Here is a 27,658-nt window from a genome sequence, read left to right on the forward strand (position 1 = left end):
TTTTCTTTTTTTTTTTTTTGTCTTTTTTTGTGTTTTTTTTTTCAAGTTCAAGAATCCCCAGTAAAAATTCTCCACGAGGTCTTTTTCCCTTTTTACAAAAATAGAGTTTTTCTTCCCCTCCCACCCCCCCTTTTTTTTTCATTTTGTTTCTGCTTCCTGCCCCACTGCCTGCTCCCCGCATTCCACCAGGGGGCACTGGGCCGGGTGTGCCCACACCCCTCCTCACGGTTCGCTTTTTTGGGGATTTTTAAACCTGTTCCTCCTACCCCAGGCCCCACCTAGGTGCTGGGGAGGCCTGGGCAAGGGGGTCTGGGAGAGCACCCCCTGGAGCCCCCCAAGCCATCCCATCGGGGGTGGTCGAGGGTGGGGGTGGGGGCACATCTCTGCATTCTTTTTAGCCGAAAAAAGAAACAAAAACCTTCACCATGAACCAAACCAAGACGAGAGAGTGAACAGCCCAGCCTGGGGTGGGGGCAGGAGGATGGGGCGGGGGATCCCCGGGCACCCCCCCAATTCCCTGCAGACCCTCCCACCCCAGAGTGCTCACCCTGTGGCTTCCGCAGGGACGTGGGGCCCTCGCGTCGTCCGTGGGGCTGCCTGTGCTGTCTCTCTTGGGCCCCTTCTCTCTCTCTCTCTCTCTCTCTCTGTCTCTTTCTCTCTCTCTCTCTCTGCTGCCCGGGGAGGGGGTGGGAGGGCAGGCGGGATGGGCTCACGCCTTGTGCTGTTTGCTGGTCTTGAAGGAGACCTGCAGCACGCGCTCGCCCAGGCGATAGCCGTTCAGGCTGGCGATGGCCATGGCCGCCTCGTCATAGTTGGTCATGGTCACGAAGCCGAAACCCTTGCACTTGTTGGTGGTGAAATCACGGATGACCTTGACGTTGGTGACTGCCCCAAAAGGCCCGAACAGCTGCCACAGCACGCTCTCGTCTGCCTCCGGTGACAGGTTGTACACGAAGATGCACCAGCCGGCGCCCGCCGCGCCCCCCGACAGGCCCACGCCCGCCAGGCCGCTCATACCATCGATGGCGATCGGCGAGAACCTGGCGATGAGCGACAGGGGACTACTTTGGGGGTCACGCGGGCTCTGCCCTGACCCCCCGCATGCTTCTGACCCCGTTGTGACCCTTCACACCTTTATGACCCCTGACTGTGCCATGACCTTGGAATGGTGTGACCCCTGCAATGCAATTTTTTTTTTTTTTAGAGACACGGTCTCGCTCTGTCACCCAGGCTGGAGTGCAGTGGTGCAATCATGGCTCACTGCAGCTTTGACCTCCTGGGCTCAAGCAATCCTCCTGCCTCAGCCTCCTGAGCAGCTGGGACTATAGGCAGGCGCCCTCACACCCAGCTAATTTTTTTTATGATTTGTAGTGACACAGTCTCACTATGTTGCTTAGGCTGGTCTCGAACTCTCAGGCTCAAGCAATCCTCCTGCCTTGGCTTCCCAAGTAGCTGGGACTACAGGTGCACCACTATGCCCCACTAATTTTTTTTTTTTTTCTGAGACGGAGTCTTGCTCTGTTGCCCAGGCTGGAGTGCAGTGGGATGATCTCAGCTCACTGCAACTTCTGCCTCCTAGGTTCAAGCGATTGTCCTGCCTCAGCCTCCCGAGTAGCACCTGCCACCACGCCCAGCTAATTTTCTATTTTTAGTAGAGATGGGGTTTCTCCATGTTGATCAGGCTGGTCTCGAACTCCCGACCTCAGGTGATCTGCCTGCCTCGACCTCCCAAAGTGCTGGGATTACAGGCATGAGCCACCGCACCCAGCCATGCCCCGCTAATTTTTAAAATTTTTTGTAGAGGTAGGGCCTCGCTGCATTAGCCAGGCTGGTCTCGAACTCCTGGGCTCAAGCAATCCTACCGCCTTGGAGTTCCAAAGTGCTGAGATTACAGGTGTGAGCCACTGCACCCGGCTTTCCTTTTCAAATCATATATTTATTATCATCAACTTCATCTTCCCTGCAAGAGTTTGTTCCAGCCCCTGAACAACACCTAGTAAGCACTTGGGAGGTGTCTGTTGAATGAATTAATGAAAGGACAGAATTGGCTCCACTCACATTCCTCACTGGCAATTCCGCCCTTGGATTAAACCCCTCAGCTGGGAAGGGAGGACCCAAGGGCCTGAACCATTCAATCCTGACCACGAGGAACAAACTACTTGCTCCTTCTGGCCCTCTTTGCACAGGCTGTTCCCACTGCTAGGAACTCCCTTTCCACTCTGCCTTTGTGTGGATGTTGCCTCAGATGGGACTGGGGGGTCTCTGCTGCTGGGTCTCCGTCACCCCTTTTTTTTTTTTTCTTTTTGAGACGGAATCTCACTCTGTCGCCCAGGCTGGAGTGCAGTGGCACGATCTCCGCTCACTGCAATCTCCGCCTCCTGGGTTCAAGCAGTTCTCTGCCTCAGCCTCCCAAGTAGCTGGGATTACAGGCGCCTGCCACCATGCCCAGCTAAATTTTTGTATTTTTAGTAGAGATGGGGTTTCACCATCTTGGCCAGGCTGGTCTTGAACTCCTGACCTCGTGATCCGCCTGCCTCGGCTTCCCAAAGTGCTGGGATTACAGGCGTGAGCCACTGCGCCTGGCCTCTGTTACCCCTTCTACTTCACAGCCTTCATCACCATTCATTTCTCTGTCCCCTCCCCCACTAGACTGAGACTGAGATCTTCTTTTACATTTTTTAATTATTATTTTTTTTTGAGATGGAGTTTCGCTCTTGTTGCCCAGGCTGGAGTGCAGTGGCACGATTTCAGCTCACTGCAACCTCCTCCTTCCATGTTCAAGCGATTCTCCTGCTTCAGCCTCCTGAGTAGCCGGGATTACAGGCATGAGACACCGCGCCCAGCCACATTTTTTAATTTTTGGAGATAAGGTCTCGCTCTGTCACCCAGGCTGGAGTGCAGTGGCACCATCATAGTTCACTGCAGCCTCCAACTCCTGGGCTCAAGCGATCCTCCCGCCTCAGCCTCCTGAGTAGCCTGAACTACAGGCATGCACCACCGTATCAGGCTAATCCTTAAAAAAAAATTGTAGAGAAGGATCTCACTATGTTGTCCAGGCTGATCTTGAACTCCTGGCCTCAAGTGCTCCTTGCCCCTCAGCCTCCCGAAACACTGGGAGCACAGGCGAGAACCACCACGTCTGGCTTTGATGTCACATCTCTCAATGGCCATGCTACTCCAAGACCCAGGCAAACAAGACTAAGCCTGCAGCCCTGGGGGTGAGCTGGGGAGGGGTGCATCAGGGGCATGGATGGTGAGGGGTGGGGACAGTGGGGCGGGGTCACTGTTACCTCTTGACGCCGTAGGCCATGTTGAGCAAATTGTCCAGCCTGTGGAGGCAGAGGTGGTGGTCAGAGGTGGCTTCCAGTCATGCCCCCCTGCTGTGACACCGTCGGCCTGCCCTCCCCACCCCCACCCAACAGGCCTGCAGCAGAGCCCTGCCCCCGCCTGCCTGCTCCCCGCCCGCCCGGCTAGACACTGCCTGGCACGGAACCGTGGTCACTCAGGCACCGCCTCTCGCCTGCCCCACCGCTGTCCAGCCTGCACTGGCCTCCTCATCCATCCTCCCCCTCCTGGCTGGCGGGTCCCCTCTGGGCCCAGGCGCTGGGATCCCTGGGGAAAGATAACTCCTAACAAAGGCGACAGTAACTACCACAGCCAACATTCTCGCAGCACTTGAGGGGGTGGGTAACTTGCCCCGGCCACCCGGGGGCCCACAAGGGGCTTCCATTGTCTCCCCTTGGAGTGGCTATGAGCTTGGACTCCAGGTCCTGGGTTTGAGTCTCTGCTCTGTTTGGGCCAGGCAAACCCCAACACCTCTCTGTGCCTCAGGGTCCCCGTCCATAAAACAGGGACAACACAAGCTCTGTTCTCATCGGGTTGCAGAAGAATAAGGGTGTCTAGCACACAGCAAAGACTCATGAAATATTTGGTGTTATTACAGATGGGGAAACTGAGGCACAGAGCTACAGCCACGTGCCCAAAAGAGAAAGGGGCCACCAGAGCTGGAACCCAGATGACGCCAAAATCTTTTAACACCAAGAATGCCAATCGTCGTGGCCAGCACACATTGAGAGCCTGCTGTATATGAGTGGCTGGCCTTGGCACCTGACAGATAGGCTCCTTGGCTCCCATGTGTGCGCACCCTCCCGGCATCCCTCCCTTCGGCAGGAATGGGGTTCAGGGAGGGTTGCAAGCTTGGGGGCACCCGGCCTGGGGCCATCTGTGTGGCAGGGGGCTCACCGGAAACGCTGTGTCTGATGGTGTAGGGGGCCTGCGTAGCGCCGGGCGGATGACTGGTAGAGGTGGGTGAGCAGCGCCTGCCCCGTCTTCTGACTTGGGTTGTTCGCGAACTTGACTGTGATGGGCTCAGCTGCGCCCAGCGGCTTCTGCCCGTTCAGTCCTTTGATAGCCTCTTCGGCCTCAATCCTCTTGTCAAAGCGGATGAATCCCACACCCCGAGAGACACCTGCCAGGGGGCGGGGATGTCCATCACGACGACCCTGTCCCCTCCTGTGTAACCCCACTTCTCCCTTCCCTGCTTCATGCCCTGGCATCTTGGTCGGTTTCCCCACGTTGGTCCCACCTGACTGACTTTGCCCAGCGCCCCCGCCAGGTGCACCCTCCCTGACTGCCTGACCTGTGACCTGGTCCACCAGGATGCGGGACGTGATGATGCGGCCATACTGGGAGAAGAGCTGCTCCATCTCTTTCTGGCTCATGGTCTTGGGGAGCCCGCTGACATACAGGTTAGCATCCCGGATGGATGCTGAACTGGGTCTGGCATAGGACACCTGGGTGAGGGGGTCAGATGGACAGGGGTGAGGCAGAGACCCATTTCACAGATGGAGAGAGTGAGGCCATGTCTAAACCATCACAGAGTTAGCAGAAGTGACCCATCCGTCACTCAATAAGTATCTCTAGAGTTGTCACCGTGGGGTGGGGCTGAGTCAGATATGGGAGAGGGGACATGGCAGTGGCTGTAACAACTTGGACTGCCTGTATAGAGTGATAGGGACCTGCCACCTAGGGAGGACATGTCTCCCTGGGGTGACATGTGACCCCAAAGGGATCCTTGAATAGCCGGCTCACATCACTACCACATGCTTGACAGTCCATCAACAAACATTGACCTTTTTTTTTTTTTTTAAAGACAGGATCTCACTTTTTTACCCAGGCTGGAATGCAATGGTGTGATCTCAGCTCACTACAGCCTCGACCTCTTGGGCTCAAGCAATCCTACCGCCTAAGCCCCGCAAGTAGCTGAGACTACAGGCGCCCACCACCACGCCTGGCCAGCATTTTTTTTTTCTTTTTTTTTTTTTGAGATGGAGTGTTGCTCTGTCACCAGGCTGGAGTGCAATGGCGACATCTCGGCTCACTGCAACCTCTGCTTACTGGGTTCAAGCAATTCTCCTGCCTCAGCCTCCTGACTAGCTGGGATTACAGGCGTGCCACCACCACGCCTAGCTAATTTTTTTTAATTTTTTTGTATTTTTAGTAGAGACGGGGTTTCACCATGTTGGCCAGGATGGTCTTGACCTCTTGACTTTGTGATCCGCTCATCTCGGCCTCCCAAAGTGCTGGGATTACAGGCGTGAGCCACCGCGCCTTGCCTAATTTTTATAATTTTAGCAGAGACAGGGTTTCATCATGTTGGTCAGGCTGGTCTCGAGCTCCTGATCTCATGATCTGCCCGCCTCCGCCTCCCAAAGTGCTGGGATTACAGGTGTGAGCCACCTCCCCTGGCCTCAGCTAATCTTTAAATTTTTTTTTTTTTTTTTTTTGTAGAAACAGGATCTCACTGTGTTACCCAGGCTGGTATTGAACTTCTGGCCTCAAGCAATTCTCCCATCTTGGCCTCCCAAAATGCTGGGATTATAGGTGTGAGCCACCATGCCTGGCCTATTTTTATTTTATTGAAAGACGGAGTCTTGCTGTGTTGCCCAGGCTAAATGCAGTTATTATTCACAGGTGCAATCATACTGCACTGCAGCCTCCAACTCCTGGACTCAAGCCATCCTCCCACCTCAGCCTCCCAAGTAGCTGGGACTACAGGCATGCACCACCACACCCAGCCACTCTTCCCACTTCTATAGAGAGTGGACCTAAGACACTGGCCCCTTCTCTTCCCAGCTACACTGGGCCCCCCGGGGACACTCAGGTCTTTAGTCATCAGCTCCCAAATGTCCCCAGTCTGCACCCCTGGTGGCAACTGCATCCAGGTGCCCCACATGGGGGTGTCAAGGGCACTTCATACACAGCACGGGTGCCTCCTGCTCCCGCCCGCCTCCAATCTGCCCCAACTCACTAATCGCAACTCTGTCCTCCTAAGTGCTCATGTCCCCAGGTTCAGGTTGTTCTCGACACCTGTTCTTCACATGCACATCCAACCCACTGTAAATCCTGTAGGCTCTACCTTCCTCCTTATCCAGAATCCACACACTTCACCCCACTGCCACTGTCCCACCCTGGCCCAGCCTTCACTACTGATCACCTGGACCAGTGTAGCAGCCTCCACCCTGGCCCCCCTGCTCCCATCCCCCACTGTCTGTCCCCCCTACAGCAGCCAGAGGGCACCTGTGAACACCTGAGCCAGGTCGCATCCCCCCTCTGCTCAGAACCCTCTATGGCTCCCACCTTCCTCAGCAGAAAAGCCAAAGTCCTTTCCTTGGACCGCAAAACCCTGCACATTCTTCCCCATGACATCCTTGCCCTCATCTCCCCCCTACTTTCTGCCCCAATTACTGTGTTCCAGCAACTTGAACTTCCCCCATTTTTCCCAAACACACCAGGCATGTCTCAGCCTCAGGGCCCTGGCATTGCCTGTTCTCTCTGCCTGGAATGCTCTTCCTCCTCTTCTTTCTTTGGGTCTCAGTTGAAACATCCTCCCTGTCCTCTCTCGTCTAAATGTGTCCTCCCCCCACCACCCCTGTTACTCTTTCGCAAAGCACTTCTCCTAACTAGGAATTAGACACATTTTAGCACTGTTGTCTGAATCACATTATTAATTATAGTCCAACCCAACAACGAAACTCTCTGCAGGTGTTTAAAAAAATGGTGGGTCAGGTGCAGTGGCTCATGGCTGTAATCCCAGTGCCCTGGAAGTTCAAGGCAGGAGGATCAAGGGAGCCCAGGAGTTTGAGACCAGCCTGGACAATACAGCAAGACTCACCCCCGTCCTCCACCGCCACAACCTCTACAAAAAAAAAAAATTAGCTGGGTGTGGTGGCGCACACCTATGGTCTCAGCTATTCGGGAGACTGAGGCTGGAGGATCACTTGAACCCAGGAGTTAAAGGCTGCAGTGAGCTATGATCACACCACTGCACTCCAGCCTGGGCTACAGAGCAAGACCCTGTCTCTAAAAAAAAAAAAGAGAAAAAGATGGACATATATATTTATTTCCCAGAAACGGTGGTGACTGGTGAGTATTGTAAAATGGGGGACAGAAAAGTCTATTTACAAAGCAGGGAATATTGTGTGACCTTGTTTCATTGTGTGTTTATCAATGTCCTGGAAGCATGGTAGGGAAGTCCACCTCTCAAATGCTCAGTGGGTGACCTGTCACCAGGGACTGGGGAAGAGGCTGGGGCGTGGTCATCAGCAATTCTCCCCCTTATGTCTGCCGTATCTATTTTTCCTCCCTCCCTCCCTCCCTCCCTCCCTTCCTTCCTTCCTTCATTCCTTCCTTCTTTCCTTCCTCTCTCCCTCCCTCCCTCTTTCCTCCCTCCCTCCTTCCCTTCCTTCCTTTCCTCTTTCTTTTTCTTGTTAAGTGAGGTTTTTGTTTGTGGGTTTGTTTTGAGATGGGGTCTTGCTGTGTTGCCCAGGCTGGAGTACAGTGATGCAATCATGGTTCACCACAGCCTTGACCCCCCGGGCTCCAGCAATCCTCCCACCCTCGGCCTCCCAAAGTGCTGGGACTACAGGTGTGAGCCTTTGTGCCCAGCCTCTATTTTCTGTTTCTTCTAATTAACCTCCTGATAGATAGGGGTCATTGTCTTCTGGCTTTTGTTTGGGACAGTGAGTTGTGAGAGTGTATGCCTCCATTAGAAATAACTAATTAAAGCTGGTCGCGGTGGCTCACGCCTGTAATCCCAGCATTTTGCGAGGCTGAGGCAGGCGGATCACGAGGTCAGGAGATCAAGACCATCCTAGCTAACATGGTGAAACCCCATCTCTAGTAAAAATACAAAAAATTAGCCAGGCATGGTGGCGGGTGCCTGTAGTCCCAGCTACTCAGGAGGCTGAGGTAGGAGAATGGCGTAAACCCAGGAGGCGGAGCTTGCAGTGAGCTGAGATGGCGCCACTGCACTCCAGCCTGGGCAACAGAGCGAGACTCTGTCTCAAAATAAAAAAAAAAAAAGGAATAACTAGTTTAAAAATGAACAAAATAGACAAAGCAGTTTGAGAGTGAATGGGGGGCAGGGTCTGATTAATACAATTTTGTGCACCGGGGTTCTCCAGAAAAAAAAAAAATCACATCAGCCATTGTCATGTCCATAATAGTGATTTTTAAAATCACAGCCAGGCCAGGCACGGTGGCTCACGCCTGTAATCCCAACACTTTGGGAGGCCGAGGCGGGCAGATCACTTGAGGTCAGGAGTTGGAGACCACCCTGGCCAACACGGTGAAACCCCATCTCTACTAAAAATGCAAAAATTAGCCGGGCGTGGTGGTGGGCGCCTGTAATCCCAGCTACTCAGGAGGCTGAGGCAGGAGAATCACTTGAACCTGAGAGGCGGAATTGCAGTGAGCCGAGAGCGCTCCACTGTAATCCGGCCTGGGTAACAGAGCAAGATTCCATCTCAGAAAAATAAATAAATAAATTAAGAAATAAATCATGTCCATGCCGGGCGCGGTGGCTCACACCTGTAATCCCAGCACTTTGGGAGGCTGAGGCGGGTGGATGATCTGAGGTTGGGAGTTCGAGACCAGCCTGACCAACATGCTGAAACCCCGTCTCTACTAAAAAAAATACAAAGATTAGCCGTGCATGGTGGCTGGCGCCTGTAGTCCCAGCTACACGGGAGGCTGAGGCAGGAGAATTGCTTGAACCTGGGAGGCAGAGGTTGCAGTGAGCCGAGATCACGCTACTGCATTCCAGCCTGGGTGACAGAGTGAGACTCCGTCTCAAAAAAAAAAAGAAAGAAAGAAAGAAATCATGTCAATGTATTTGACAGTTTTCTCTTCTTTTTTTCTCTCCCATGGGGCTAGGAGCTGTGAGGGTACTTGCTGATGAATCAGATTTGGGTTGAGGGATTCGATTTGGGGGTAAGATCCTGGGTGGATATTGGAGGTCCAACACCGTCTGAGACACAGAGGAGGTTTTCACAGGCCTTTTCCATCCCTCCATGACATGGGTTTCCCAAGGGCAAGGATGGACCAAACTCCACCCACACCCCACCCTGGGATGGGGCCTGGCCCGCGGCAGGCAGCTGCCATAGCGCCCAGTCCAGACTGACCGCGCAACACCATCACACAGGCAAAAACACCCAGGGACAGACAGAAGGCCATGCAGTGCCGCCCCGCTGCACAGCCTCAGAGATGAAACCAGCCAGCGGGTGACACAGGCCACTGTCACATTCTCAGCAACGTTCAGGAGGGAGTCTCAGAGAATTACAGTGAAGGTCGTAGAACCACATACCCATCACAGCGCAGCACAAACACACGATATCACACTCGATCCCTCAGAGCAGGGCACAGGTAGACACACCCACACAACATCGCAGTGACACACAAACATCCTGCCAGAGCCAGACGCATCCCTGAGGCCCCACCAGGTCACAGCCGGAGTCACAGTGTCACATGCACCTGTCAAATAATAAGCACCTCATCCTGGGCCGGGTGCGGTGGCTCACACTTGTAATCCCAGCACTTTGGGAGGCTGAGGTGGGTGGATCACGAGGTCAGGAGTTCAAGACCATCCTGACCAACATGGAGAAACCCCGTCTTTACTAAAAATACAAAATTAGCCAGGTGTGGTGGCGGGTGCCTGTAATCCCAGCTACTCGGGAGGCTGAGGCAGGAGAATCGCTGGAGCCTGGGAGGCGGAGGTTGCAGTGGGCCGAGATCGCGCCATTGCAATCCAGCCTGGGCAAGAGAGGGAGACTCTGTCTCAAAAAAAACCCCAAAAAACCAAAAAACCAAAAAAAAAAAACCTTATCCTACAGACACATAGGGATATACCCGAAGTCTTAAATACACAGATCCACTTGACAGCAGCCTCTCTCTCCCTTCCTCCCTCTCTCTCTCTCTCTCTCTCTCTCTCTCTCTCTCTATATATATATATATATATATTTTTTTTAGACAGGGTCTTGCTCTGTTGCCGAGGCTGGAGTGCAGTGGTGAAACATGACTCACTGTAGCCTCGGCCGCCTCAGCTTAAGTGATCCTCCCCACTCAGCCTCCCAAGTAGTTGGGACTACAGGTGCAAGATGCCACGCCCAGCTAATTTAAATTTTTTTTTTTTAGGAACAGGGTTTTGTCATGTTGCCCAGGTTGGTCTCAAACTCTTGGGCTCAACTGATCCTCCTGCCTCGGCCTCCCAAAGTGCTGGGATTATAGGCGTGGGCCACTGTGCCTGGCCACAGCCACTCGCACAGACACTGTGTCCCACAACCATTGTGTCACAGCCAGAGCCACAGTGAGTCACGGGACACCTGGATCATAAACACTGTATCTCACAACTCAAGATGACACACACACACACACACCACACACACATACACACACACATACACCACACACACCAAACACACACCACACGTACACATACATGACACACACACCCCACACACATACACACACATACACACATCACACACACCACACACACATACGCCACACACATCACACACACACACACCACACACACATACATCACACACACCACACACACATACGCCACACACATCACACACACACACACCACACACACATACACCACACACACCACACACACATACACACCACACACACCACACACACATACACACCACACACACACCAGACACACACATACACAACACACACATACACCACACACACCACACACACATACACACCACACACATACACAACACACACACCACACACACATACACACATACACACACCACAAACACACACCACACATATACACACACCACACACACCACACACACCGCACACACATACACCACACACACCAGACACACACATACACCACACACACACCACACACACATACACACATACACATACACACACCACACACACACCACACACACAAACACCACACACACACCACACACACATACACACATACACACACCACACACACATACACATACACCACACACATACACACCACACACACATACACGTAATAAACCTACATGCCACACACATACACACACACCACACACATACACCACACACATACACACACACACCACACACACATACACACATGCACACACACCGCACACACATGCATACACACATACACACATGCGTACACATATACATACACACACACACACACATACACGCTGCATCTCAATGTCACTGGGGTCTGGGTTCCCATGCCCTGGGGCTTCTGGGTCTCGGCCATGAAGGGACCCATTGGGTCACAACTTCACTCCCCCACCCCAATCCCCAACCCCCAACCCCACACATCAGGAAAGGGAAGAGATTCCTGCACCTCTGTTCCCATGTTGAACTGGGGGCCAGATGGGCCACCCCCCCGACCCTGGCTTCCTCCAGGGTCCGGGAGCAGATTTGCAGGGCGGAGCCCAAACACCCCCAGGCGAACCCAGAGAGGGGGGTTTCCATGACGATTCTCCCCCAGGGAACCTGGGCTTGTAGGGTCCCAGCTGCAGCTGCTGAGAAGGGAGGTCCTGGGGGAGGGGCGTTGCACAAAGATGGGGGATGGGCCGCCCCTAATTCCGCCCTCCCAGACCCTAATTAGGCTCCAGATGGCAGATGGGCCCCCACCCCCATTTCCATGACAAAAGCAGGGAGGGGACTGCTCACAGGACCCTGGTCACTCTGCCTTACAGGGCCTGGCTGACTCCCTGAGCCTCCAGAGATCGTGGAGCCAGTACTGTCCCCATTGACAGGTGAGGAAACTGAGGTTTAGAGAGGGAAAGCCATTGCCCCCACCCCAGCTAGGAAGCCTTGGAGGGGAGATTTGAGCCCCTCTGGGGATGAGTCCTGAAAGGCAGTGGACATGGATGCGTGGGGGCGGGTAGGTGGCAGTAGGGGGTTGGGGACAGTCAGTTGGGGTGGGCGGTCGTGGGGGGATTGGAGAAGGAGGCACCAACCTTGATGGTCTTCGTCTGTAATTTGAGGCCGTTGAGGGTGTTGATGGCTTTGTCTGCATCATTGGGGTCAGAATAGTTCACAAACCCGTAGCCAAGGCTCTGCCCTGTGGGCAGAACCAGAATGATGACCTTCCCGCCCAGCCTTGACACCTGCCAGTGTCCCACCTCAGGCCTGAGAGACTGTCCCCTCCCCACCAAGTTCCCACCTTCCTGTTTCCAGATGACACCTTCGATGCTAGAGTCCCACCTGCCTCCATCGCTCCTGAGACCTTCACCTAGGGGGTATACCCATCTCCCCATCAGACCTCACATCCCTAGACCACCTCCTGCCTCGATTACCCCTGAGACACCTCAGCAAGGGTCCCACCTGCCCCCATCACCTCTGTATTTCTGAGGCTACCACCTCTGTTCCCCCCCGCAACTCCAGCAGCCACACCTGTGATCTTGTCCCGAACCAACTTGCAGGACTCGATGTCGCCAATGCTGCCGAAGAGACTCTTGAACTCATCCTGGGTCATGTTCTGGGGCAGGTAGTTGACGATGAGGTTGGTCTTGCTGTCGTCAGTGGCTCCATTTGTACCAAGGAGTGGCCCGTTGGGCAGGGCCGGGCCGGCCGGGCCCCCCCCCACCTGAGACTCCATGGCCCCCAGTATCTGCTGGAGATAACAGGTCGCATCCGCTCACCGCCCAGTCCCCACACCAGGGGCCTGTGGCAATGAGTGGCTTGGTGGTGATGAATTAGCCATGTCTTATAGGGGCTTCGTCATGGGGAGGGGTCACTTTATTATTCTAATGATGGGAATAATGATGGGATTCCATATATTGGAATAAGCACTGGGGGGAAACAAAGCACCTGATGTTTTTACTGCAAGAAATCCCTTATATGACTACTATATATGCAAACAGGGGCCTAAAATCAACCTGTGCATTTACAAAATAATAAACGTTTTCACACCGGAAACGCTTTCACGTCGGGTGCAGTGGCTCACGCCCCTAATCTCAGCACTTTGGGAAGCTGAGGCAGGCGGATCACCTGAGGTTGGGAGTTCGAGACCAGCCAGACCAACATGGAGAAACTCCATCTCTACTAAAAATACAAAATTAGCCGGGCGTAGTGGCGCATGCCTGTAATCCCAGCTACTCGGGAGGCTGAGGCAGGAGAATCGCTTGAACCCGGGAGGCGGAGGTTGTGGTGAGCCGAGATTGCACCATTGCACTCCAGCCTGGGCAACAGGAGTGAAATTCCATCTCAAAAATAAAATAAAATAAATGCTTTCGCTCTCAGAAAAGTAAATCTAACACTTAGTAGCTTTCTTTGTTTTTGTTGTTGTTGTTTGTTAGTTGGTTGCTCTGTCACCCAGACTGGATGGAGTGCAGTGGTGCGATCTCGGCTTGCTGCAACCTCTGCCTCTTGGGTTCAAGCGATTCTCCTGCCTCAGCCTCCAGAGTAGCTGGGATTACAGGTGCATGCCACTATACACAGCTAATTTTTATATTTTTAGTAGAGATGGGGTTTCGGCACGTTGGCCAGGCTGGTCTCGACCTCCTGACCTCAGGTGACCCACCCACCTCCGCCTCCCAATGTGCTGGGATTACAGGCGTGAACCACCGCGTCTGGCCCCATTTTTAGTAGCTTTTATTTTAGAAAAAGGGTCTCGCTCTGTCACCCAGGCTGGAGTGCAGTGGTGCCATTAAGTCCTACTGCATCCTCGACCTTCCAGGCTCAAGCAATCCTCCCACGTCAGCCTCCCAAGTAGCTGGAACAATAGGCGCATGCCACCATGTCCGGTTAATTTTAAAATTATTTGTAGAGATGGGGTCTCACTATGTGGCGCAGGCCGGTCTCAAACTCTTGGGCTCCGGTGATCCTCCCACTTTGGCCTCCCAAAGTGCTGGGATTACAGGTGTGAGCTACTACGCCTGGCCCTTTTAGTAGCTTTGAAGCCTCATAAGCCCTTCCCTAAACATATTTATTTGCCTCCTCCCACCAAAGGTAATTCCTATCCCAAATGTGCTAATTATGTCTTTTGCTTCATGCATAAGTTTCTTACTAGTCATTTACCTGCCTTCATCTCCCCTTGCCACCCCCAGTTTTCCCACTGAGCTATTTTGTTCTTTTGCTTTTATTGTATAACATAAAACACCTTCAAATACTGACAATTTTATTTTTTCATCTTCAGTCTATACCTGTTATCTATTTTTCTTGTCATTTCAGGGGCTACAGTGTGATAGTGGCTTCTTTATTCCTGATTTTTTTTTTTTTTTAAGACAGTCTCCCTGTGTCACCCAGGCTGGGGTGCAATGGCACGATCTTGGCTCACTGCCACCTCTGCCTCCCAGGTTCAAGCAATTCTTCTGCCTCAGCCTTCCAAGTAGCTGAGACTACAGGTTTCCACCACCACGCCCGGCAAATTTTTTTCGTGTGTTTTTAATAGAGAGGGGGTTTCACTATGTTGGCCAGGCTGGCCAGGCTGGTCTTGAAATGCTGACCTCGTGATCTGCCCGCCTCAGCCTGCCAAAGTGCTGGGATTACAGGCATGAGCCACCACGCCCGGCCCTTTATTCCTGCCGTTAAGGGAGGTGCTTTAAACATTTTGCAGCTAAACATGATCTTTGCTGTGGGTTTTTTTCTAGATGGCCTTTATCGGGTTAAGAACATTTTCTTTTATTCCTAGATCCTAAGACTTTTTTTAAAAAGGATGTTGAATTTTATTGACTTTTTTTAACATCAATTGAAACCATTTTTTAGCTTTAATTAATTAATTTTTGAGACAAGGTCTCGCTCTGTCACCCAGGCTGAAGTGCAGTGGGGCAATCTTGGTTCACTGCAACCTCTGCCTTCCAGGCTCCAGCAATCCTCCCACATCAGCCTCCCCAGTACTTGGGGCTACAGCTATGCGCCTCCAAGCCTGGCTACTTTTTTTTTCTTTGTATTTTTAGTAGAGACGGGGTTTTGGCATATTGCCCAGGCTGGTCTCGAACTCCTGGGCTCAAGCAATCCTCCTGCTTTGGCCTCCCATAGTGTTGGGATTACAGGCGTGAGCCACCGCACACAGCCCATTTTTTAGCTTTAATACATTAATGTCATGAATTACGTTAATTGATTTTCTTTTTTTTGCGGGGGAGAGGGGACGGAGTTTCGCTCTTGTTGCCCAGGCTGGAGTGCAATGGCGCGATCTCGGCTCCCCCCCAAACTCCGCCTCTCAGGTTCAAGCGATTCTCCTGCCTTAGCCTCCTGAGTAGCTGGAAGTATAGGCATGCGCCACCATGCCCGGCTAATTTTGTATTTTTAGTAGAGGCGGGGTTTCTCCATGTTGGTCACGCTGGTCTCGAACTCTTGACCTGAGGTGATCCACCCGCCTCAGCCTCCCAAAGTGCTGGGATTACAGGTGTGAGCCACCGTGCCCAGCCGTTAATTGATTTTCTAATATTAAACCAATCTTGATGGGATAAACCAAACTTGGTCATGCATATTGCAGTTTTGTTTATATACATTGCTTGATTTAATTTGCTGAATTTTTTGGTGGTTTAGCATTTTTTTACGTATATGTTGAGAAGGACATGCTGTTTGTTTAATTCACACAAAGACTCTAAAATGGTAGAAGTTGGCTGGGTACAGTGGCTCACGCCTGTAATTCCAGCACTTTGGGAGGCCAAGGTGGACGGATTGCTTGAGCTCAAGAGCTCGAGACCAGCCTGGGCAACATGGCGAAACCCTGTCTCTACTAAAAATTTAAAAACTAGCTGAATGTGATGTTGTGTGCCTGTAGCAAAGATACTTGGGAGGCTGAGGTGGGAGGATCACCTGAGGTCGGGAGGTCAAGGATGCAGTAAACCGTAATCACACCGCTGCACTCCTGCCTGGGCGACAGAGTGAGACCCTGTCTCAAAAATAAATAAATAAAGCTGGGGGCAGTGGCTCAAGCCTGTAATCCCAGCAGTTTGGGAGGCTGAGGCGGGAGGATCACTGGAGGTCAGGAGTTCAAGACTAGCCTGGCCAATATGGTGAAACCCCGTCTCTACTAAAAATACAACAGTTAGCCAGGTGTGGTGGCACACGCCTGTAATCCAAGCTACTAGGGAGGCTGAGGCACAAGAATTGCTTGAACCCGGGAAGTGGAGGCTGCAGTGAGCTGAGCTCGTGACATTGCACTCCAGGCTGGGTGACAGAGCGAGACTCCATCTAAAAATAATAGTAACAAAATAAATAAATAAGGCCGGGCATGATGGCTCACGCCCATAATCCTAGCACTTTGGGAGGCTGAGGCAGGCAGATCACCTGAGGTCGGGAGTTCGAGACCAGCCCGACCAACATGGAGAAACCCCGTCGCTACTAGAAATAAAAAAAAAAAAAAAAAAAAAAATTAGCCGGCGTGGTGGTGCATGTCTGTAATCCCAGCTACTCAGGAGGCTGAGGCAGGAGAATCGCTTGAACCTGGGAGGTGGAGGTTGCAGTAGCTGAGATCCCACCATTGCACTCCAGCCTGGGCAACAAGAGCGAAACTCCATCTCAAAATAAAATAAAATAAAATAATTAATTATTAAATGGTATAAGTTAATTTTGCTATGATAGATGGAGAATCTGAGGCTTAAAGATGTTAAGGAATGTGCTGAAGTCACATAGGCTATCTGCTGTGGCACTGGAAATGAAATGCAGACCCTCCGAATGTGAAGACCACTCTACAATTTTCTTTTCTTTTTTTAGAGACAGGATCTTGCTCTGTTACCCAGGCTGGAGTGCAGTGTTGTGATCGTAGTTCACTGCAGCCTCAAACTCCTGGGTTCAAGCATTCTTCCTGCCTCAGTCTCCCAAGTAGCTAAGACTACAGGTGGGCGCCACCATGCCTGGCTAATTTTTAAAATTTTTTTTGGGCTAGATGCAGTGGCTCATGCCTGTAATCCCAGCACTTTGGGAGGCCAAGGTGGGCGGATCACGAGGTCAGAGTTTGAGACCAGCCTGGCCAATATGGTGAAATCCCGTCTCTACTAAAAATACAAAAATTAGCCGGGCATGGTGGTGTGCGCCTGTAATCTCAGCTACTCAGGAGGCTGAGGCAGGAGAAACACTTGAACCAGGGAGGTGGAGGTTGCAGTGAGCTGAGATTACATCATTGTGTTCCAGCCTGAGCAACAGAGTGAGACTCCATCTCAAAAAAAAAATTTTTTTTTTGAGCCAGGCGCAGTGGCTCATGCCTGTAATCCCAGCACTTTGGGAGGCCGAGGCGGGTGGATCATGAGTTCAGGAGTTCGAGACCAGCCTGACCCACGTGGTGAAACCCCATCTCTACTAAAAATACAAAAATTAGTGGGGCGTGGTGGCGCACGCCTGTAATCCCAGCTACTCAGGAGGCTGAGGCAGGAGAATTGCTTGAACCTGGGAGGCGGAGTTTGCAGTGAGCTGAGATCACGCCATTGCACTCCAGCCTGGGCGACAGAGAGAGACTCTGTCTCAAAAAAAAAAAAAATTTTTTTTTTGTAGAGATGGGGTGTCACTATGTTGCCCAGGCTGGTCTCAAACTCACAGCCTCAAGCAATCCTCATGCCTCAGCCTCCCAAAGTGTTGGGATTACAGGCATGAGCCACTGAACCTGGCCCAATTTTCTTACTGTAACAGTCAACCAGGCTGGTACTGGCTCTGACAACTCACTATGCGTCTTTGGATATGCCTGCTAGGGCCTCTGTTTCACTTTGCTGAAAATTCAGAACAATTGGCAAGGGCTATATGAAGGGCTGTGTAGAGGAGAATTTTAAAGCCACTTCAGAAATCAGCAGGAAACAGTGCTGGGATTTGACTGACCTTATCTGTCAGGGACATAAGAAGGTCAAGTAGCCAGCATTTCCTTACATCTTCTTCAGTGGCACAGTTGGCACATAGGTTTACCCTCACTTGAAAATCTGAATTGGGCCAGGCGTGGTGGGTCACGGCTGTAATCCCAGCCAGCACTTTGGGAGGCTGAGGCGGGTGGATCATCTGAGGTCAGGAGTTTGAGACCAGCCTGGCTAACATAGCGAAACTGTCTGTACTAAAAATACAAAATTAGCCAGGTGTGGTAGTGGACGCCTGTAATCCCAGCTACTCAGGAAGCTGAGGCAGGAGAATTGCTTGAACCCAGGAGGCGGAGGTTGCAGTGAGCCAAGATCGCACCACTGCACTCCAGCCTGGGTGAGAGCAAGACTCCGTCTCAAAAACAAACACACATACTGATTGGTAGTGTCTTCCTAGAGGAATGAATTAAGAAGAATTCAGAAACCACATTTAGGCCAGGCGTGCTGGCTCATGCCTATAATCCCAGTACTTTGGGAGGCCGAGGTGGGAGGACTGGTTGAGCTCAGGAGTTCAAGCCCAGCCTGGGCAACACAGTGAGATCTTGTCTCTACAAGAAATTTAAAAATTAGCTAGTCATGGTGGCTTGCACCTGTGGTCCCAGGTACTCAGGATGGTGAGACAGGAGGATCACTTGAGCCCAGGAGGTGGAGGTTGCAGTGAGCCATGATGGCACCACTGTACTCCAGCCTGGGCAACATAGTGAGACACTGTATAACAAAAAAGAAAAAGAAGAAGAAGAAGAAGGAGAGGGAGAGGGAGAGGGAGAAGGAGAAGAAGGAGAAGGAGAAGGAAAAGGAGAAGGAGAAGAAGAAGCCGGGCGTGGTGGCTCACGCCTGTAATCTCAGCACTTTGGGAGACCAAGCGGGGGTGGATCGCCAGAGGTCAGGAGTTTGAGACCATCCTGACCAAACATGGTGAAACCCCGTCTCTACTAAAAATACAAAAATTAGCCAGGTGGGGTGGTGGGCACCTGTAATCCCAGCTATTTGGGAGGCTGAGGCAGGAGAATCGCTTGAATCCGGGAGGTGGAGATTGCAGTGAGCCGAGATCACACCACTGCACTCCAGCCTGGGTGACAGAGTGAGACTCTGTCTCAAAAAGAAAAGAAAAGAGGCAGGGCGTGGTGGCTCACACCTGTAATCCCAGCACTTTGGGAGGCCGAGGTGAGTGGATCACGAGATCAGGAGATCGAGACCATCCTGGCTAACACGGCGAAACTCCGTCTTTACTAAAAATACAAAAAATTAGCCGGGCATGGTGGCGGGTGCCTGTAGTCCCAGCTACTCCGGAGGCTGAGGCAGGGGAATGGTGTGAACCCGGGAGGCGGAGCTTGCAATGAGCCGAGATCACACCACTGCACTCCAGCCTGGGCGACAGAGCGGGACTCCCTCTCAAGAAAAGAAAAGAAAAAGAAAAAGAAATCACTCACAGTTTTCAGTAGGAAAGATCACTGTGATTGATTAGCAATGTCTGCTGTGGCCACACAACTAGAAACAGCCAGCAGGTACATATTATCTCAGCCATCCCTGACTCAAGCTCCAATATCTTAATTGTTCCCAAATATTGGCTACTACTGTGTGCCAGGCACTGTGCAAAGCACTCTACATGCAAGTTTTCTGTTCTTATTCACAACAATCCTAAAAAGAGAATTTTTCCTCCCCCACTTCACCCCCACTTAATACATGAGGAAACTGAGATATTTTAAAAATTGCCAAAGATCATGCAGCATATAAATGGTGGAACAGGGATTTGCATATGAGTTTTTCTGATCCAGAGTGTGCATTTCCAACTTCCACTGCCAACCAAGAACGGTGCCAGCTCTAACATTTCCCAGCTGTGTGTCCTCAGATAGACTACTTAGTGCTTCTGAGCCTCTGCTCCATTTTGCTGCAAACTCCAAATTATAGTCACACTGGCCTGGGGTAGGAGCTAAAGCCATATGCTGGAAAGCATCTGGAATTGGTTAGTTATGTCTGTCATGGGCATGATCATGGGAATTAAAAGCAGGCTTGTCACATCCATCATCTGTACCTCATAATACACCTACATTATTTATTATTATTATTAGAGACGGGGTCTCGCTCTGTCACCCAGACTGGGGTGCAGTGGTATGATCACAACTCATTTCAGCCTAAACCTCCGGGGCTGAAGTGATTCTTACACCTCAGCCTCCTGAGAAGCTGGGACTACGGACATGTGCCACCATGCCTGGCTAATTTTTTTAATTTTTTGTAGAGATGGGGTCTTGCTATGTTACCAGGCTGATCTCAAACTCCTGGCCTCAAGTGATCCTCCCACCTTAGTTTCCCGAAGTGCTAAGGATTCAGTTGTAGCCAGGCACGGTTGCTCACGTCTGTAATCCCAGCACTTTGGGAGGCCGAGGCAGGCAGATCACGAGGTCAGGAGTTCCAGACCAGCCTTGCCAACATGGTGAAACCCTGTCTCTACTAAAAATACAAAAAAATTAGCCAGGCGTAGTGGTGGGTGCCTCTAATTCCAGCTACTAGGGAGGCTGAGGCAGAATTGCTTGGGAAGCAGAGGTTGCAGTGAGTTGAGACTGTGCCATTGCACTCCAGCATTGCACACCAGCCTGGGTGACAGAGTGAGACTCCGTCTCAAAAAAAAAAAAAGAATTCAGTTGTGAGCCACCATGCCTGGCCTATATATTCTTTTATTTAAAGATGGGGTCTCTCTATGTTGCCCAGCCTGGAGTGCAGTTATTATTCACAGGTGCAATCGTAGTGCACTGCAGCCTCCAACTCCTGGACTCAAGCAATCCTCTCATCTCAGCCTCTCAAGTAGCTATGACTACAGGCATGTGCCATTGCATGGGGCAATACTGCTATTTTATTTTATTTTATTTTATTTTTTATTTTATTTTTTTGAGACGGAGTCTCGCTCTGTCACCCAGGCTGGAGTGCAGTGGCGCGATCTCGGCTCACTGCAAGCTCCGCCTCCCGGGTTCACACCATTCTCCTGCCTCAGCCTCCGGAGTAGCTGGGACTACAGGCGCCCACCACCACGCCTGGCTAATTTTTTGTATTTTTAGTAGAGATGGGGTTTCACCGTGTTAGCCAGGATCTCGATCTGGCTCGATCTCCTGATCTCGTGATCCACTGCCTCGGCCTCCCAAAGTGCTGGGATTACAGGCATGAGCCACCGCGCCCAGCCTAATACTGCTATTTTAATGAGCATTCCACTACACTGAGCATCTACTGTGTGCCAGGCACTGTGGGAAATACTTTGAGGCATATTTTCAGTTACTCTCCCAACAATCTTAAAAGACTGAGAACACATTCTCCATTTTACAGGTGACAAAAGTGAATTCAGAGACGTAAGAATAGGGAACTTCATTTCAGTCCTGGATCTGTTTGCAGAGCTGTTTTTCATCATTATGGCCAATGCCTTGTCTCACTATGTTGCCCAGGCTGACCCTGAACTCTCAGGCTCAAGTGATTCTCTCACCTCAGCCTCCCCAGTAGCTAGGACTACAAGTGCAATTCATCATGCACAGCTAATCTTTTATTTTTTGTAGAGATGGGATCTTGCTATGTTGCCCAGGCTGTTCTCAAACTCCTGGTCTCAAGGGATCCTCCTGCCTCTGCCTTCCAAACTGTTGGGAGTACAGGCATGAGTCACTGCACCTGGTCACCATCTACTTTTTTTTTTTTTTGAGACAGAGTCTTGCTGTGTCACCCAGGCTGGAGTGTAGTGGCACAATCTTGGCTCACTGCAACCTCCACCTCCCAGGTTCAAGCAATTCTCCTGCCTCAGCCTCCGAAGTAGCTGGGACCACAGGCGCGCGCCACCATGCACAGTGAATTTTTTGTATTTTTAGTAGAGACACCGTTTCGCCATGTTAGCCAGGCTGATCTCCAACTCCTGACCTCAGGTGACCTGCCTGCCTTGGCCTCCCAAAGTGCTGGTATTACAGGCATGAGCCACCACGCCTGGCCCATTTACTCTTGTAAAACAGATGGCACAGAAGGTCAGCTCCCCTGCATCTCCAACTGGCTGAGTTGCTCCTGGGAGGGCTGCCTGGAGGACTACTCTGAAGACACATCCGGCCTCAAAAGGAACATGCATTGGGTTGATTAGCAATGTCTGCAAGGCACCCGCAGTGATGCAGTAACATGCACTGCACAGCTCTGCATTCCCGTCTCCTAACATTAATACTTAACTGATCGCGTAACCATGTATTGAGGTGCCTGTTGTGTGCCAGGAAAAATTCCTCATGTGAAACTTCCAGGTGGTTCTCCTGCCGTTGAACATGATGAGATTCCTTTCTCCATTTAATACACGAGGAAAGAGAGTCTCAATGAAGGGACAGGGTGACTGGGAAGGCTGAGACAGGAAGATCATTTAAGCCTAGGAGTTTGAGAGCAGCCTGGGCAACACAGTGAGATCTTGTTTCCACCAAAAAATTTCCAAAAAAATTAGCTGAGTGTGGTGGTGCATGCCTGTAGTCCCAGCTACTTGGGAGGCTGAGGTGAGAGGATCAACTTGAGCCCAGAAGTTTGAGGATGCAGGGAGCGTGATCATGCCACTACACTCCAGCCTAGGCGAGAGGGTGAGACCCTGACTCTTAAGGAAAAAAAAAAAATGAAGGAATAGGAACAGGGTTGCACAGGCGGCAAGTGGTGAAACAAGAATTCAGGCTGGGCATGGTGGCTCAGGCCTGCAATCCCAACACTTTGGGAGGCCTAGGCGGGAGGATCACCTGAGGTCAGGAGTTCGAGACCAGCCTGGCCAACACAGCGAACTCTCATCTCTACTAAAAATACAAAAATTAGCCAGGCATGGTGGTGGGCACCTGTAATCTCAACTACTCGAGAGGCTGAGGCAGGAGAATCACTTGAACCTGGGAGGCGGAGCTTGCAGTGAGCCGAGATTTCACCACTGCACTCTAGCCTGGGCGACAGAGAAAGACTCTGTCTCAAAAATTAGAAAAATAAAATAAAAAATAAAAAGAATTCAGTTCCAGGGTTTGGACTTTAGAGCCCACTCCCCTAACGAAAAGACCAGTAATATAATAACAAAATAATAACAGCAAAGCGAAGCCGAGTACCTGCTCTCTGCCGTGCCCTGGGCATCATGATATTTAAACTCACTCCATCGGCTGAGTCTATTAATTCAATTCAACAAATATTTACTGAGGGCTACACATGTCAGACTCCACCCTCCTCATGCTGTCCTCTGACAGTTAGGTCACCTCTCCATGCCTCTCTGTTCTTCCTTAAGGAAGGTATGGCACAGAGGTCTCACATGTATGGAGCTGGATTCTGAATTTGCATCCTGGTTCATTAAGAGTTTTGTGGTGTTTTTCTTTTCCTTGTTTATTTTTGAGACAGGGTCTTGCTCTGTTGCCCAGTCTAGAGTGTAGTGGTGCGATCATGGCTCACTGAAGCCTTAACCTCCTTCTGCCTCAACCTCCCAAGTAGCTGGGACTATAGGCTTGCACCACCCAGCCAGCTAATTTTTCTCTTTTTCTGTAGACATGAGGTTTTGCCATGTTGCCCAGGCTGCGATCCTCCTGCCTTAGCCTCCCAAAGTGCTGAGATTACGGGTGTGAGCTCCACCATGACTGGCCCTGGAGATGGATTCTGAATTTGCATTTAAGCTCATTGAGGTAAGAGTTCTATGTTGAGTTGCTGATATTTGCTATAAGAGCCCAGTGAGCAGTTGGCAGTACACAAGCCACTGCTTCTGGACATGCTAGATCCCTATTTTTTTTTTTTTTTTTTGAGATGGAGTCTTGCTCTCTTGCCCAGCCTGGAGTGCAGTGGCATGATCTTGGCTCAGTGAAACCTCTGCCTCCCGGGTTCAAGCAATTCTTCCACCTCAGCCAGGTAGCTGGGACCACAGGTGTGCACCATCGCACCCAGCTAACTTTATATTTGTAGTAGAGATGGTGTTTCACCATATTGGCCAGGCTGGTCTCGAACTCCTGACCTCATGTGATCCACCCACCTTGGGCTCCCAAAGTGCTGAGATTACAGGCATGAGCCACCACGCTAGATCCTATTTTTGAACTCCACAGAGCATGTGCAAAGTTTTCATTGACCTCCCACAACCACAGTGAATGGTATGAAGGGTCTCCTCCATTTCTCAGATGGGGACACTGAGGGTTAGTCACAGGGACCTATGACTTGTCCAGGGTGACAGGAGGAGGTGGAGGGGATGGTGCCAACATCTGACTCCTGATCCGATAACCCCAGAGCCGAAAGAGTTACCGGCTGCCCCCCTCCCATGGTGTCCCCAACCTGAGCGGAGTGAAGAGGTGACTGGGTGGTTCAGACCCAGGTTCTTGAGGCCTAGCCTGCTAATCTGGCCACCACCAGTTCTCCCTCCCATCTGTGCCAGAGCTTAGCGGGACCAGTGTCGCGTTTCCTCTGTGGCTGAGCCGGCTGAGCTGATAATGGGGATCAGATTGATGGAGGCCACACCCGCCCTGCCCCAGCCTGCAGTAAGTGCACAGCCTGGGATGGTGGCTACATGGGCATCAAAGGGACTTTGGCGACTGGCCCCAGACAGAGATGGGGGGGGTGGCAAAGTCAGGGAGGAGGAGGGCAGATAAAAGATGGAGGGTTAGGGAAGCTTCCCATTCTCTCCAGTGCTTCTTCTAAGTCTCCCCCGACTTTTGGTTTCTCTCTCCCTCTTTCTTCCTCTGTTTCCCTCTCTTCTCCACTGTTCTGCCCTCTCTCTGAACCGTTCTGTGTCCCTGGCCTCATCACTCTCTCTTCCTCTTTTCCACCATCGCACATACATCTGACGTACGGGTTTTGCAGTGAACACACCTGAGGCCACTTTTTTCTTAGAACCTCCTGTGTCTGACCCCCACGGCCCCCAGCTGCGCCCCCTGGCCCCAGTCACAGTGACAGATGCATGGATACCGGCGACAATAGGGCATTGAGTGGCTATGCATGGTGAGACTGGGCTACCACGTGGTGCTGACTGAGCCTCCTACTTCTGGGCCCTTCTTCAATGCAGGGTCCTCCTGGTCTTAATTTGTCACCTCTCTTCCTCCCAGCCTGTCCCCATGATACATCTCTGCCCAAGGGCTCGCTCACTGGAGAACCTAGGTCCTCAAGGCCCTTGTGTGACCTCTGACCACACCCTCTTTCCCTTTGTGCATTAGTTTCCTTTTTCAAATGAGAGAACCGATCAGAGGACGCTTAGGAGATGCTGGACTGTTGCGGGAGTTCTGAGGTCCTCAGGAGGCCACACTCCAGTTCCCAGACCTGGGTGAACAGCATGAGGCCCAGAGAGGGAAAGGAACGACCTGAGGTCACACAGCAGGTGAGCCAGGCCTCCGGGACCTCATTTCTCAGAGCCAGGTGGGCGGGTCCCAGGGTCCAGGAGGGGAGAGGCTTAGGCATGGAGGGAGCGCCAATCATGCCCCCACCCCCAGTGCTAGCCACGACTCGAAAAAGGGGCCCGGAAAGAGACACAATGCACAGAGACACACACGCAGAGACGGAGAGATAGGAAGAGTGGAAGAGGGAGGCCCAGGCGCCGGGACCAGACAAAGGACGCGCGGCGGCGCGGGGAGCGGAGTCGCGCGGCAGGGGCGGGGGTGGAGCCGGGGTGGGGCTATAACTGGCCAGCCCCGCCCCCGGGATACGCCCGGGCTGCCGAGTGGGAATCCGAGGGCTCGGGCGAGGCCGGGCCCCCGGGGCCCTGGGGGCGGGGCCTAGATGGGCGTGCCCGGGCGTGGCCAGGCAGGGCGTGGCCGGGCGGGAGGGGCTGCGCGCTCGGGAGCTGACCAGCTCCGTGGCTGCTGAAAGCACCGAGCGCGGGGCTAGCGGTGCGGGCGAGCAGGCGGGCGGGCCGCGCTCAAGGTCACCTCGCGGCCCAGAGCCTTGGCGAGGTGGGGAGCCTGGACCTGGCCTAGGGGAGCTGTCTCGGCCTCCCACCCCATCTCCCGGGGGGCGGAGACCCGGGAGCCGAGAGGTGCCCCCCCAACCCGCGGGCCCTCCTCTCCCCTCCCCCTCCCCGCAGCCCGAGGCGCCCGCGCGAGGCTGCGGCCCGCGAAGAAGCGCCGAGAAACAAAGGGACGCGGCAGCAGCGGCGGCGGGCCCGCGGGGCCTCCGGGCGCGCCCCCTCCTCTCCCCTCCCCGCTTGCCGCAAGGTCGACGGGCTCGAGGACGAGACGCCCGCCTCCCGGGTGCGGCCGAGGCCCGGGGCGCGCGATCCGACGCCACCCGCTTTCCCAGGGCTCTCGGGGACGCTTTGTCGCTTTGGCTTGGCCCTGCACCAGTGATCGGGCCCTGCGTTTGCCTGGGCGGCCTGCGGGGTCTGGGCCTGGATGGAGGAAGCATTCTTAGCCGCCGCGGCCCCTCCCCCATCAGGCCTGCTGGAGAGGGGGCAATCCCGCCTCCAGGGCGGCGTCGGACGCTTCCCGAATCGCAGTCAGGCTCCCTAAGGCCCCCTCAGACCAAGCTCTAAGCGCCCTCACACTCTGGGCGCGGCCCTGCCCACTCTCAGGCCCCGAGGCTTGGTCCTACCCCCCCCAACCTGGGCCTAGCTAGGCCTGGTCCTACCCCCCCCGCCGCACCCGCCCAATCTCCGCGGAGCCTGGGCCCAACTCCTCCCCGTCCCGATTCCCTTTCGGCGACAGGGGAATACCTACAGTGACCATTCTTGTGTGCCCGGCGGGCGCGGTCCGTGTTGAGGGGGGCTCCGGGGGTGGTGCACTCCTAGGGGGGCGCCCGATGCTCACGCTGGGGTCCCGCCCGGGCGGCCTCTGGTGCGGCCGCTGCAGATGTGGCGATGAAGGCGGCGGCTCCCTCGAGGGCCAGGGACGGGCCCGAACCCGGGGATGCGCGCGCGGATGGCCGGGCCCCGGGGTGGCCTGCGGGCGGCAGGGGATGGAAAGAGGGAGCGGGCGCGGGGTTGAGGACGCCCCCTGCGCGGCCCCGCGGGGCCCGGGGAGGTTGCGCTTCCCGACAGAGATCGCGGCGCTCTGCCTTTCGCCGCCGCCCCTCGGTCGGTCCTGTCCAGTCCCGTGTGTTCAAGTCCTCTTCCCTCGCCCACCCTCCCTCCCTCCCTCCGGCCCGCGCTGCGCGCTCCGCGCTCTGGACCGCGCCGCCGCCGCCCCCAGCCCTTTATAGCAGCAGCTGCCAGCGCCGGCGTCGCTCATTGGCTGCGGCGACCGAGCTCCGCCTCCTCGCGGCTCCCGACGGCGCGGCAGGTGGAAGTGAGCGCGCACTGGTCGGGACTCTGAATCCCCCAAAAGCGCATCCTAGGTGCTCGGGTTGCCAGATTTGGGCCCTCCTTCCCTCGAGGCCCTTGCTTCCTACCCTGGCACCCCTTCTTGGGCTGGCTTTCGGGCCACGAGACGGGCTCCCCTCCTCCGTCCAGCTCCTAGAGCTGGAGAAGCCAACAGAGCGAGGAGGTATTAGTGGCCTGAATATGCGACCTTCCAGAGGTGTTGTCCACTGAGGGAACTGGAAAGGGGATCAGGAACCAATATTTTAGTAGGCAGAGGCCTGGGTCCCCAGATTTGGAGGCACCAGTGTAG

The 27,658-nt window shown here is 53.2% G+C and overlaps 1 protein-coding gene across 4 annotated transcripts; it reads right to left on the reverse strand.

Moving 5' to 3' along the window:
- Positions 1-27,214, reverse strand: ELAVL3 (ELAV like RNA binding protein 3). Of its 4 annotated transcripts, none has more exons than XM_055371848.2 (7): positions 26,768-27,214; positions 12,745-12,961; positions 12,309-12,412; positions 4,640-4,793; positions 4,243-4,468; positions 3,291-3,329; positions 1-1,040 (listed from the first exon to the last, which is right to left on the reverse strand). In XM_055371848.2, exons 1-7 carry the CDS (start codon positions 26,774-26,776, stop codon positions 710-712), a joined length of 1,080 nt encoding a protein of 359 aa, XP_055227823.1. In that variant the 5' UTR covers positions 26,777-27,214; the 3' UTR covers positions 1-709. The 4 variants fall into 4 exon arrangements, with proteins under 4 accessions (XP_055227823.1, XP_030863455.1, XP_030863456.1 ...); XM_031007595.3 differs by having other exon boundaries at positions 1-1,061; positions 12,745-12,964; XM_031007596.3 differs by having other exon boundaries at positions 1-1,061; positions 26,768-27,191.
- Between the last annotated feature and the right edge of the window lie 444 nt (positions 27,215-27,658).

Source organism: Gorilla gorilla, chromosome 20 (assembly GCF_029281585.2).
Source record: "Gorilla gorilla gorilla isolate KB3781 chromosome 20, NHGRI_mGorGor1-v2.1_pri, whole genome shotgun sequence".
Taxonomy (NCBI): domain Eukaryota; kingdom Metazoa; phylum Chordata; class Mammalia; order Primates; family Hominidae; genus Gorilla; species Gorilla gorilla.